General features: G+C 43.8%; 1 protein-coding gene across 1 annotated transcript in view; it reads left to right on the top strand.

The window, feature by feature from the left end:
• Window positions 1-13,140, top strand: part of acaca (acetyl-CoA carboxylase alpha) — a 324,414-nt gene that overhangs the window by 200,705 nt on the left and 110,569 nt on the right. Inside the window, exons 41-42 of the mRNA XM_038814269.1 lie at window positions 10,403-10,672; window positions 12,916-13,013. Of these exons, the coding sequence (XP_038670197.1) occupies window positions 10,403-10,672; window positions 12,916-13,013 (368 nt within the window). The remainder of the gene's footprint in view (window positions 1-10,402; window positions 10,673-12,915; window positions 13,014-13,140) is intronic.

Raw genomic sequence — 13,140 nt, 5'->3', positions numbered from 1 at the left:
TTTAGGAGCACTGATAACGGCACCTCTTCCGTTCTCGCCGGCCTGATACTCCACAAGTCCGGTGGTGGTGGCGGCTTTGAGAATCGAGGGGCAGTGGAGGAGATATAAGAGAGTGGAGGGATAATAATCATTGGTTTGGACCGGGTAGGCTGGATGGTGGGTTCCGAAGATGGCAAAGGGCAGGAATTAGAAGGATGGGGGATCTATTTATAGACGGGAGCTAACCAAGCTTGAAAGCCTTGGAAGATAAATTTGAATTGCCAGCACGGAATGGGTTTAGGTATTTGCAGGTGTGAGACTTCCTGAGAAAGCAGGTTCTGACCTTCCCGCTGCTGGCACAGAGTATACAGGACAGAGTAGTCTCCAGTACCTGGGTGGGAGAGGGGAAGGTATCAAATATTTACCGGGAGCTTTCTGAGGCGGAGGAAACTCCGGTGGCGGCGCTTAAGGGCAAGTGGGAGGACGAGCTAGGAGGAAAGATAGAGGGGGGTCTGTGAACGGATGCCCTAAGCAGGGTTAATACCTCCTCATCTGATACAATTTAAGGTAGTCCACCGGGCACATATGACAGTGGCTCGGATGAGCAAGTTTTTCGGGGTAGAGGACAGGTATGCAAGGTGCGCGGGAAGCCCAGCAAATCATGTCCACATGTTTTGGGCATGCCCGAAGCTTAGAGGGTTTTGGCAGGGTTTTGTTAAGGCAATGTCCATGGTACTAAAAACATGGGTGGTGCCGAGTCCGGAAGTGGCGATCTTTGGCGTGTCGGAAGAGCCGGGAGTTCGGGAGGCGAAAGAGGCTGACGTCTTGGCCTTTGCCTCCCTGGTAGCCCGGAGACGGATCTCATTAATGTGAGGGACTCTAAGCCCCCGAGCGTAGAGACTTGGGTGAGTGACATGGCTGGGTTTCTCAGTCTCGAGAAAATAAAGTTTGCCTTAAGAGGGTCAATGGTCGGGTTCACCCGGAGGTGGCAGCCATTCGTCGACTTGCTCGGGGAAAATTAAAATGTCAGCAGATGCAGTATTCCAAAAGCAGAGGGAGGGGGGAGGGGGTTGAGCTCTCCTGCCATGACTTACCCCTTTAAATTAAACCTTGTGGAAGATACTTAAAATCAAATAATATCAGTTACTCTAGGGCCCTTCTTCCCTTGACCATGCCACTACAAAGTGTAGCCCTTGCAAACTATAAAGCACAAACTAACCACCTTGCAAGCTATGAGATAAAAATAGTAAATACTTAACTGACCATACTTATCCAATCATCTGCTCCCACTTTTCCCCCCACCCCATCACTTTTGAATCCTGACGTCACCTCAGCAGCTCCAAACTCCAAGCTAGCACTCTTCTCCCAGCCTTGATTTTTTTTCTTTACGTTCTTTTATCTCCCTGACTCTGCTTCACTATTCACTGTGGTTTAAAATAGTGATTTGTATACGGTGCTAATGATGTATCCAAATTTGTTGATAATACAAAAATTGGAGGGGTAGTAAACAATCCTGACGCCCAAAGGAAGCTGTAACTTGTAAGTTGTAAATCAAACTCAGTAAATGTGAGGTGGGGTGTGTTAACTTTCTTTTAAAAAACCGTAATGAGCTAGAAATTGCAGCAAACTGAATTTGGAAACTGATTGTAATTGGGCTTGTTTTTGAAGCTGCATTGTACTGACATTGAAAAGCGCCTGGAAGGTTAATCTGATAGTGGCACAGCAATGTCCATATTGCAGCTGAGGCCTTGTGGGCATACTGTGAGAACCTCTCCAAGGACCTGGGCATCTTACTGTTTTGACTCTCCCGGGATGCCATTGCATATCTCTGCCTGGTGCATCCTAGAGGCTTACAGATTGGCTTCTCTGCCACAACTCCTCTGTGGCAGTTAAACTGTAGGCAGCCGTCACAATTTTCATTTTATGTCTCCGTATCCTTCCAGGCTGCAACTGGGATCTGCGCAATATTAACTGTCAGCGTGCATCTGGCAGTTGACGGACACCCTATTTCCTAGAGCAGTCAAATTAATTCACTTCAGCCTCGGCCCCAGGCAGCTGAGCAAAGGGACTTCTGTGGGATTGGCGGATTCCCCAGGGTGCAGCCGGCTACGGTGGCACAGACGTGACAACCAAGGAGCCGCTGACATTTGTGAAAGGAGGTTCGATTATCAGAATGTCTACCTCTCTGTCGTGTCTGCGCTCGTTGCAAAGGACATCTGAGGGAAGATTCTGTGGAAAATCCTCATTGACTCAGCATTGCTGTGGCAGCACCCTGAGTCTCTTTGGATATGAGCAGGACCTTGCCAGGAATCCTCACCTGTGTGCAGACGTCTGAACCTCGTGAATAATTTCAAAGGAAACATTCCTTTATTTTGTTGCAAACTAAAGAAGTGGAAATTTGTGTGTAGGAGTCTTAAGGATGTCAGCAACTGTGAAGTGAGAGTTGTGTGTGTATAGTAGGATATTGGGTGTGAAGGAAGGCGTCTTGAGAGTGCGGTTTTAAGAAGGTGAATTGTGTGCTAGTGGTTAGACAGCAATGGGAAACTGTGACATCCTCCCCTTGCTTGCCCTTGTGAAGTGTCTTTACATCTAGCTGCACTTTTGATCAGTGCTGGATGTGAGGGAGCCGGGAGCCTCTGCCAGCTCCCTGCAGGTGACGCGACTGATGTGCATGACTTGCCGAAGGAAAGACTTACAACTGCCAGCTACCTGTCTTGTACCCATTGACAAAGGACTCTTTGGGTGGGGAGGGGTGGCAATATCAGCGAAGCTGACTGTGCTGGTCCTCTCTGCTGTCCTAGTGTGGTAGCCAGTGGACATAGCTGGCCCATAAGTGGCCATGAAGGTGCCTTTCTGGACTGATGCAGTGGTGTTAAGTGATTTCTGTGGACGTTTCTGGTAAAACCACTTATTGGCTGCTTTGTTGGACAGTGGTTTGCTGCTGCTACTGCTGCTCATAGTATGCAGACTGCTTCTGCAGGTTTGTGCTGTTGTATGCATGTTTCCAGGGAGTGGAGATGTCAGCAGCTTAGCAAGTTCTACATTTTATGTTACACCGGAGCTGCGCCAAGGATATTTAAATTAACCTATCCCTGGAAGCTTGCATGTCACTCCCTCTGCTGATTTATGATATAACTGACATTGAAGAAACTCTGGGCCCATGCCAACGTTTGTGAATAGGGTAAATAGATGTGTGATGGAGAGGTGCATAATAGGCACACAGCGGGCATGTAGAATTAGAACTACTTACTGCTTACATAGAGGATAAACCCTAACACAGATTTGTTGGGCAAAGCAGCTTCTTTGTAATTTCTGTGTAATTCCATTTGTATGAACTGGGGTGGAATTCTAAGCGTTGTTCAATGTACCTTGTTGTACCAAACATCTGAGGTCGATTTTAATCTAACCCCACCCCTAGGTGGAAACTCACGGAGTTGAGGTCCATGTAAGGTAAAATCAAATGGGGTGCAAAATGGGTGGGTAATCTGATCTCCTTGGCTTCCCCACTAAGTAGAATAAGGTTCAAAGTGACATGTTTTACATTTGTGTGAAATAGTTTTCACTTTTGCATCAAAACAAACTTGTGTGACTGGGAATGTTGTCCAATTCATAGTGATACTCTTGTCAGAAGCATAAAATGGTAACATCTCTAAAGAGAGAAATGTTTCAAGGTGATGGTCTTTTGTCAAAAAGTGCATAGGTCATTAACCTTAAATGTTAAGTCTGTTTCTTCTCCACAAATGATACCAAACCTGAGTATTTCCACGCTGAGTATTTCTGTTTTTATTTCAGATTCTCAGCATCAACATGTTTCAGCTGGTTTGGGCGTGTGGGGGGGGGGGGGGGGGGTCTCGAACCATGGGATCCAGTCTCAGAATATGAGATAGTCCATTCAGGACTGGGCTGAGGAAGAATTTCTTCACTCACTCGATTGGTGGTGAATCTTTGGAATTCTTTACCCCAGAAGGCTGTGGAGGTAGAGTCATATATTCAAGACAGAGATTGATAGAGCTCCAGATATTAAAGATATCAAGGGATATGGGGAGAGTGCGGGGAAAATGGCGTTGAGGTAGACGATCAGTCATGATCTAGTTGAATGGTACAGCAGGCTTGAGGGACCAAATGGCCTACTCTTGTTCCTATGCTCTTTTCTAATTGGGGGAGAGTGGTGGTGAGAGACTTTGGAAAGTGAAGCCTCTGCTTCCAAGTCTCATTATGTACTCTTCGCAGTCACGGTGTTGACTGAGGAAAGATGACGCACTGCAGAGCGAATTTACTTCCGTTTTGTTCCAATGTGTTTAACTTGTCTTGAAAATTCTGGTGACATTTGAAATTATTTAAGGCTCCCTTTGTTGCCAACACTGGGCAGTTCCAGTGTTTTGCGCTGGGCTGGACTTCTGAGGATGGGGTTGGGATACAGTCTGGAAACCAGGAAGCATGGATTTTCTTTGAACATCTTTTGAGTTCCTGGCTGCGCTTTTCCTCCCAGCTGCAAGATTAATATCACAGCCTTGACTGGGGCGTTCCACGCCTGACACAGTCCAGTCATCTGCGGGAGGAGGTGTGGGGGAGTTTTGTGCAATCTGACATTCCATGTGAACTTCCCAATTCCCTTTATCCACTGTTCTAGCCCTCTGTTCCTAACCCTGCTAAGAAGGCTGCCACTGTTTAATGATGGAATGGCCTATCTGCCTGAGGGCAATTGCTAACCATCGCTACCTCCTTTCAGACCACGACTCCGCGACCGATGCCAAACTATTATTTCCCTGACCCTGGATCTCTGTTAGTTACGTTGTCCCACCAAACTATCAGGCGCAACATCCTTCGAATTCTGTGCATGCGAGGACCAGTGCACATGTGCAGTCGGGTATCTGCAGCCATCTTGTGTTGGCAGGGGAAACAGAAATCTGTTCCTACCTGGAACTCTAGCGGAGTGAGACTGAGGAAAATCTGGACCTATGGAATTAATTGGTTCTGAATTATGTTATGGGCCAGGGTTTAGAAAGCTCCCAAGGTATATCATGGAGTTCACCTGACCTACAGCTGTTTTATTGATTTTTGGTTATGATGAGCACAAGGGCCTGCTTTTCAGGTTTTATTCAACAGAGGGCTTAAGCACTTTTAATTAAATGCAAAGTTTATTCTACGAATTTAGTTAACATTTTTATAAACACACACAGTAAGCATTTTTATCAGCTATCAACATAAATACCTCACGCAGCTATAGTACTCTATGTATAACCCTTAATAAATCCCCCCATTAAGCTGTTCCAATTTAATAGCAAGATCCCATAAACCAGAAAACTCTTTTCAAAGGTGTGGCCCAGCACACAGCACTCGAGACCTGATTTGGATGCTCTTGTGTCCTTTCCAAGACAACAGATTTGAATTCCTTCCATAAAACAGTTATTTATTTTCAAGTTATCAAACGGTCTAAAAACAGCTTTTGAAATGCAGGTAGAGAAAAAAAAACGTATTTTTCAACCTGTGCTGCACAAACTAGTTCAAACTCAAAGTGAAAGTAAAACACAGAGCCACAGCCCAGCTCCGAATTCAAAAACCAAAATTAAATCCTAGTGCCACAGCCCAGCTCCACCCACACAATGACATCACTGAAGCCATGTGATAAGACAAAAACATTTCTTAGAGGAACACTCGCATGACAATTAACATCCAATTTCAAAGTGATTTGCTTATATCCATGAATTAAATATTCGGCAAATCAAGGGATTTAATGAAATTAATGGATTAAAGGGATTTAATTTCGGAAATTGGGACCAGTTCCGGGGTGAAGAAAAAGGTTGATGCAGACGAGGTCAGAGTTAGAGGGTTGGGTAAGTGTTTTTGGAGATGAGGAGGAGTGACATTGGAATTAGTCCCTGAGCCTGTTGGGAATCCCAGAGTAGGTACAGTGATAGGGCATCTAGGCAGTAGTACTGATTACCAAACGTTTTGTCAACGATTCTTATATTACTTATTGTAAAAATGTGTTTCAAGATCACATCTGCAGATTTGACACCAGATCAACGAGGCAGCATTTTGTATCATTGTTTCTTAAATAGTAGGTGCTTCAAACCTATGCACAGGACTCATAAGGCAAACATGGCTCCAGATTTAAATGATGCCATTATTAAATCTGTACCTTAAAATTTTTGTACATTTGGCAGAGGATGATTTTTGCTGCCAATCTGCCGACCTGCAAGGGGAAAATCTTATTGAATTGAATGAGATGGGCAGGAGACAGTTAAATATTTTGAAGCCTGACCATCTTTCTTATGGATGCTGTTCCTTATTATTTCCTCTAGGTGGCACTTCATACCACTTAAGGTTGAACTACCTGTAATTTCATCTCCATTTTTTAAAATGGAGTTGTTGGAGGGAGCTTTAACTGCAAAGTAGCCACTTCAATCATATTGAAAAACTGAAGCAGTTTCCACACGTCCTCTCAGCTGCCTTTGCTTCTCAGTTTGAGTAGATGCATTCTTTCTTTTTCTTTTCTGAAAACTTGCTGCTATCATGGAATCCCTACAGTGCTGAAGGAGGCCATTTGGCCCATCGAATCTGCACCAACCCTCCAAAAGTGTACCCTCCCTAATCTTTGGATACTTGGGGGCAATTTAGTATCACCAATCCACCTCACACACACATCTTTGGACTGTGGGAGGAAATCAGAGCACCCGGAGGAAACCCACACAAACACGGAGAGAACGTGTAAACTCCACACAGACAGTTGTCAAAGGCCCGAATCGAACTCTGGTCCCTGGTGCTGTGAGGCAGCAGTGCTCACCACTGTGCCGCCCTTGGATCAAAGTATTTCAGGCACAATTTAAAATTGTTATAAAGTTCATAAAAAGATTTTAATACTTGTAAAAACAAACTACAGGCAGATTGTAGTTTTTAAATTCAATTTGTTAAGCTAATTATTTTAAATTTCCTTCAGAATTTGCTGCAAAAGTACTGATGAAGAACTCTGCTTAAATCTTGGGGTCAGGGAATTAACAAGCAATAATTGCTCAAGTTGCTGTGTTCCCCCCTTTTAATAAAAAGACTTCTGCTTACTGATTATCCTGTTCTGATTGCAGTCCAGTTGGAACAAAGGATAATGCCCCTTTCCTCCTCCTACCCCTGAAGGTCTCTCTCCAGTGCCTCACCCAAGAAGCTATCCTTCTTGTGTGATTGTAAATGGGATTTGTCAACAGACAATCCCAACAATGGAGGATATAACAACAGCACCTTTAATGGAGTGAAACGTCCGAGGGCATGGAACAAGAGCAGTATCAATAAAATGTTGGCAGTGAGCCTCGGCAGGAACCTTTCAGTGAAAAGAAAATTTAGTTATGGATTTAATGACACAATTTTTAATTGTGCCAGAAGTAGTTTGATCTGAAGTGGCAGCTCCAGTATCTCTAAGGGAGAGGGGGAGGTAGTAAAATGGAAATGTTTAGGAAGGTAATTCCACAGCTGAGGGCCAAGGCAGATGGAAGCATGACCACCAAGTGTGATGGAATACCCCCTCCTCTGGATGAACTTGGCTCCAATGACACTAAAGAAGCTCAACACTACCCAAGACAAAGTAGCCCTCTTGATCAGCACCCCATTCACCGTGCTAAACATTCATGCCCTTCACCACTAACGTACAGTTGTTGAAGTGTGTACTATTTATAGAATGCACTGCAGCAACTTGCTACGGCTTCTTTGGCAGCGTGTTCTGAACCTACAATCTCTGTTGCCTAGAAAAGCCTCTGTTGCCTAGAAAAGGTCAGCAGATACATGTGAGCACCATCGCCTCCCATGTTGCTGGGCCGAAATCCCTGAACACTCCTCCTGATAGCACTGTGGGTGTAGCTATTCCAAGAGGACTGCAGTGATTCAAGAAAGTAACTCACCGCCACTTTCTCAAAGGTAGTCAGGAGTGGACAATGAATGCTGGCCTCACCAGCAATACTCCTATTTTAAAAATAATTAGATGTGCAAGGTAGGTGAATTGGTCACGCTAAATTGCCACTTAATTGGGGAAAAAAAAGAAATGGGTACTCAAAATTTATATTAAAAAAGACTTGTTGAGCTGGAAGGGGGTCACAGAACTAGGAAGGGACAAGGCAATTGAGGGATTTGAGAATGATGCTTTAAAAAGTGGGGTGTGTTCTGGGGGGGGGGGTCAGTGTAATTTAGCATGCATAGGGGTGATGGGTGAACAAGACTTGGGCACACAAGAATAGGAGTAGGCATTTTGCCCTTGAGCCTATTCCGCCATTCAGCGAGTTTGTGGCGCATCTGTGATTAACTCCTTTGCCCTATATCCCATAATACCTTTAGCTGACACCAATCTGTCAATCTCAATTTTAAATTTCGTAATTAATTTAGCATCAGTTGTTTGTGGAAGAGAGTTCCAAACTTCTTCCTACCCTTTACATGTAGATGTTTTCCTGATTTCACTCCGAGGTTGAGAAATAGAAGGGAAATCATTGGGAAGTCCACAAAGATCAAAGAGCAAGAATGGGAAGAGAATTTGTTGCAGGCGATTCACTGGCTAAGATTTGATAATTAAGAATGGAATCATGCAAGGACAGTTCCGCCCAACGGTGGTGCAGTGGGTAAGCTCTGTTGCCTCATGGCGCTGAGGTCCCAGGTTCGCTCACGGCGCCGAGATCCCAGGTTCAATCCCAGCTCTGGGACGCTGTCCGCGTGGAGTTTGCACATTCTCCCCATGTCTGCATGGGTTTCACTCCCACAACCCAAAGATGTGCAGGTTAGGTGGATTGGTTACGCTAAATTGCCCCTTAACTGGAAGAAAAATGAATTGGGTACTCTAAATTTATTTGGGGCAGCACGGTAGCATTGTGGATAGCACAATTGCTTCACAGCTCCAGGGTCCCAGGTTTGATTCCGGCTTGGGTCACTGTCTGTGCGGAGTCTGCACATCCTCCCTGTGTGTGCGTGGGTTTCCTCCGGGTGCTCCGGTTTCGTCCCACAGTCCAAAGATGTGCAGGTTAGGTGGATTGGCCATGATAAATTGCCCTTAGTGTCCAAAATTGCCCTTGGGTTAGGTTGGGTGGGGTTACTTGGTTATGGGGATAGGGTGGAGGTGTTGACCTTGGGTAGGGTGTTCTTTACAGAAGCCGGTGCAGACTCGATGGCCCGAATGGCCTCCTTCTGCAGTGTAAATTCTATGATAATCTATGATAACTGGGTATTTGGGGCACAACGGTGTAGCAAGCTGTCAAAGGCTGCAGAAAGGATTCCTGACCAGTATTCCAGCAGTGGCCAGTCAGTAGTGAACCCCTCCTTAATTCAGAGGTGTTGGAGGTCAGTTGGAGCATCGCTGCCATTGACCAAAATCGGTTTATTCAGCATAAGTTGAAAATCAAACTAGTTTCTTCTTGGTCTGTATAGCTTAGCAGACCAGTCTCAGGAGCTGAGACATTTTAACAATTTAACATCTATGTCTGCACTTGGGCACTTTGGCAATAATTGTCCGGTATGCACTGGGTGTGAATCTCATTATAATGTGTCACTCAGTGTCACTGTACTTGTGAACACAGTGCGGTGTTCTGGAGGTGGGTCTTTTGCGTTCTCGCTCCTTTTCCCTCCACCTCCTTCATATTATTCTGCTTCTCGTCTTCCCTCTAATTCTCACTGACTTCCCTGGGGAGCATTTAGTCTATGTATGTCCATTTCACAGGCTTTTAAAAAAAAAAACTTTCAACATAATGTTTTGTAATACGATATTTGTATAAGTGTCACATGTCAGATTTAAGATCACGTGCAATGGGCATTCATAGCTTTAATTTTGGAGAGTTTTAAAAATCTGCTGGGCTAACAAAAGCCCAAATGTCAGCTTTGCTCATTCGGTTGCAGTTATGTCTCTTGAGTCAAAAGATTGTAGGTTCAGACACTCTCTTTAGGGTTTGAACATGCAAACCAGGAGGAAACCTAGTGCAATAATGATGGAACGTTTCCAGTTATTGGGTGAGATGTAGAATCGACATCCCATCTGCCTAATAAGGTGGTGGCACAATGTCACATGGCACAACCAGATCACCAGGGAATTCTCTTTTGATATTGGTGGACGATCCTACCTTAATGTCAAACCCCAACCAGCCTCCGGAATGTGGCGACTAGGGGTTTTTCACAGTAACTTCATTAGCCTACTTGTGACAATAAGCTATTATTATTATTATTATTATTAAACACCACTCCCACCCGAAATCTATTACTGGTCATTTATCTTAATGGGATCTTTCTGTCATGATTTGCTTAGAAAACCATGCAAAGCAATTCATTCTGGAAAAAGTGAAGAGGCGTTATATGAAAACCAGTTTGTTCCTTATTTAAGTACATTCCAATAGTATTTGTTTTCATCATGTTCAGAACATTCAATACTCACTCTCTTTAACTGGTTTGTTTGGAATTTGCTTTCCAGATAGGTATGGTGGCCTGGATAATGCATCTAAAGTCACCAGAATGCCAAGATGGCCGTGACATCATTGTCATAAGCAACGACATCACTCACAAAATTGGGTCTTTTGGGCCCCAGGAGGATCTGTTGTTCCTGAGGGCCTCCGAACTTGCCAGAACAAAAGGCATCCCACGTATTTACATTGCGGCAAACAGTGGAGCAAGGATTGGGTTGGCAGAAGAAATTCGACACATGTTCCACGTAGCCTGGGAAGACCCTACTGATCCGTATAAGGTAAACATAGGCTCAGAATGGATAATTATGAGTATTTGCTGATAATTACTGCTTTCAGCTGGCTCATCTTAATCGCAGCATCCAAATAAAGGAATTTTCTATAAATCAGCAGCTTTAATAAATTGAATCTTCGCTAAAATAACTTGACAAGACGGGCAGAGCAATGCATTGCCATGCATTGTGTATTTATTGCTAGTGTCTTTTTTTCAAATCTCTGAATATTTCACTGAGACTCTTTTCAAAAGGCCCTGTTGGGATCCAGCGAAGTAAAGGAGGGCTGCAATAAAGCTTCCAACAAGGATGAAAGCCAAAACTGTTTAGTCAGCTATGTCAAACTCTTTGCCTTGCATTAGTGCAAGCCTTCAATCCGAGGGGCTGCTTAAGCAGAAACCATGGACCTGGCAAAACATTTAACATAGCTTAAACCCTAGATGCTACATTGCTCAACCCTAAATAATCGAACACTAAAGCAACAATGAGTGACTTTTTGTGATTATGAATTGATGGGTTTAAAAATCTCATGAGATGATGGCTCTGTGGCTGTTACATTTCATGTAGTATTAATTTTGGCCCCAGTTCACATACTATGGACCTGGGTTTGATATAGCCGGACTGATGGGTTGAAAGTCTCCTCTCCACTCACTGTAAAGGCTTAGTGTAGAATTAGCTTGAATAGTCTCAACATGGAGCCTATTGAACAGAGGTCTAGTGTAGAATTAGCTTGAATAGTCTCAACATAGAGCATATTGAACAGAGGTCTATGCCAGAAAATTGTCCATAATATTACATAAGTGGGAATGTAGCCCTAAGGCCAGAAGCATTGCTGATACGAGAATCATTGGCAGCATTGATGGTTCAGTGATAGAATTCTCGCCTGCCACTTGGAAGGCCTTGATTTGATTCCCAGCCAATGCAAGACAACTTATTTTACTTGGGGTGAAGGGGATCAAAGGACATGGGAGCGGGGGGGGAGAGAGAGGGTGGTCTCAGGCTATTGAGTTCCATGATCATAATGAATGGCGGAGTTGGTTCAAAGGGCCGAATGGGGGCCTACTGCCCCTATTTTCTATCTGATGTATCTGACATTAAAGAATGTAACTGAGGTTAAACACTGACATTTGATCCTGCATGGAATCCTACTCTAACTGAGCTGGGAGTAATTAATAAGAACACCAAGGAGAATTCTAATATTCCAACACCAGTTTTCATGCTCTGAACATTAAAAACTTGTGAAATATGTTTTTTAAATGCATCTGAGGGACCTGTAAATATATTCTGTACGCTTGTGTATAAGACAACCACCAAATTTCATTCAAGCCACCCCCCCCCCCCACCACACTGACCCCATAATAATCCAGAACAATTGTATAAAATTATGTTTAATTGTACAAAGTTACCATCCATCAAAATTTTCACCTTTGCGTCTTTGCGAAATTGAACATTTCCCCCTGTTCTATTCACACAACACATTCCTCTCCACTGTGATATTTAAAAGAAAGCTCCCCCTCCTGACTTCAGTGCTGATGCACACTGTTGATTTTAAATCTCTGCTTCCTGTATCTATCCTGCTGAGCTGTCTCTGATTGTAAATCAGAAGTGGGAGCTCAGACTGGACTCCAGAGGGAAAGTTGCCATTTGAATATATCACTGCTGCAAGAAAGAAGAGAGGAGCAGCAGTAATGCTGCTGAGTCGATATGTTTAAGATGCCTCCTTTCTCCACAATTAACCCTTTGAATATATGCAGTAGTTGCTGACTCTCAATGTCTCCCACATTGTGGCTGGTTACCTTTTTACATTTCTGAACAGCTGTGACTTATTTGAAAAGCCTTTATGAATCCTTGCTATTCCTGTTTAATACTTCCTGCACTGTCTGATCTTTTGCTGAAGATTGCGAGAACCACCTCTGACCCCCGCCTTCCCCACATTCCCCCAAGCATGATGCTACCGTTTGAGTAAATATTAACTCCAAAACAATTCCATTGAGTTCCACAAACAGATCTGATTTGTAACCTGGGATCTTACAGTAAGTCTTGTATTCAAATACTTCAGAAGCCAATAGTAACATTAACACATGTTCTGCATTAAAATGCAAACAACTGGTTGGTAGATCTGTTTTCTCTAAAGGTGCAACTTTGCAACTGAAGGCTACAATCTGACTTGGATATGGGCTGCAAGAGTTTGGGTTGGGTTAGAACACTCTATTGGCATATTTAAATGCACTCATTGTCCTGTACATTTACAGGGTTACAAGTATCTGTACCTCACACCTCAGGACTATAAGAAGGTCAGTGCACTGAACTCTGTGCACTGTGAACATGTTGAGGATGAAGGAGAATCAAGGTATGTAATACACAGCATATGGGATTATAATTGCTAAGCCGTCACTGGCACAAATGTTTGGTTTGTGAAATGTTTCTTCTTTTGAATTGTTGAAAAGCATTCAGCAAAATTTAGAATTTGTCTCTCT

Source organism: Scyliorhinus canicula, chromosome 12 (genome assembly GCF_902713615.1).
Source record: "Scyliorhinus canicula chromosome 12, sScyCan1.1, whole genome shotgun sequence".
NCBI lineage: Eukaryota > Metazoa > Chordata > Chondrichthyes > Carcharhiniformes > Scyliorhinidae > Scyliorhinus > Scyliorhinus canicula.
The sequence above is the reverse complement of the archived record's forward strand: the minus strand, read 5'-3'. Positions and strand labels throughout refer to the sequence as shown.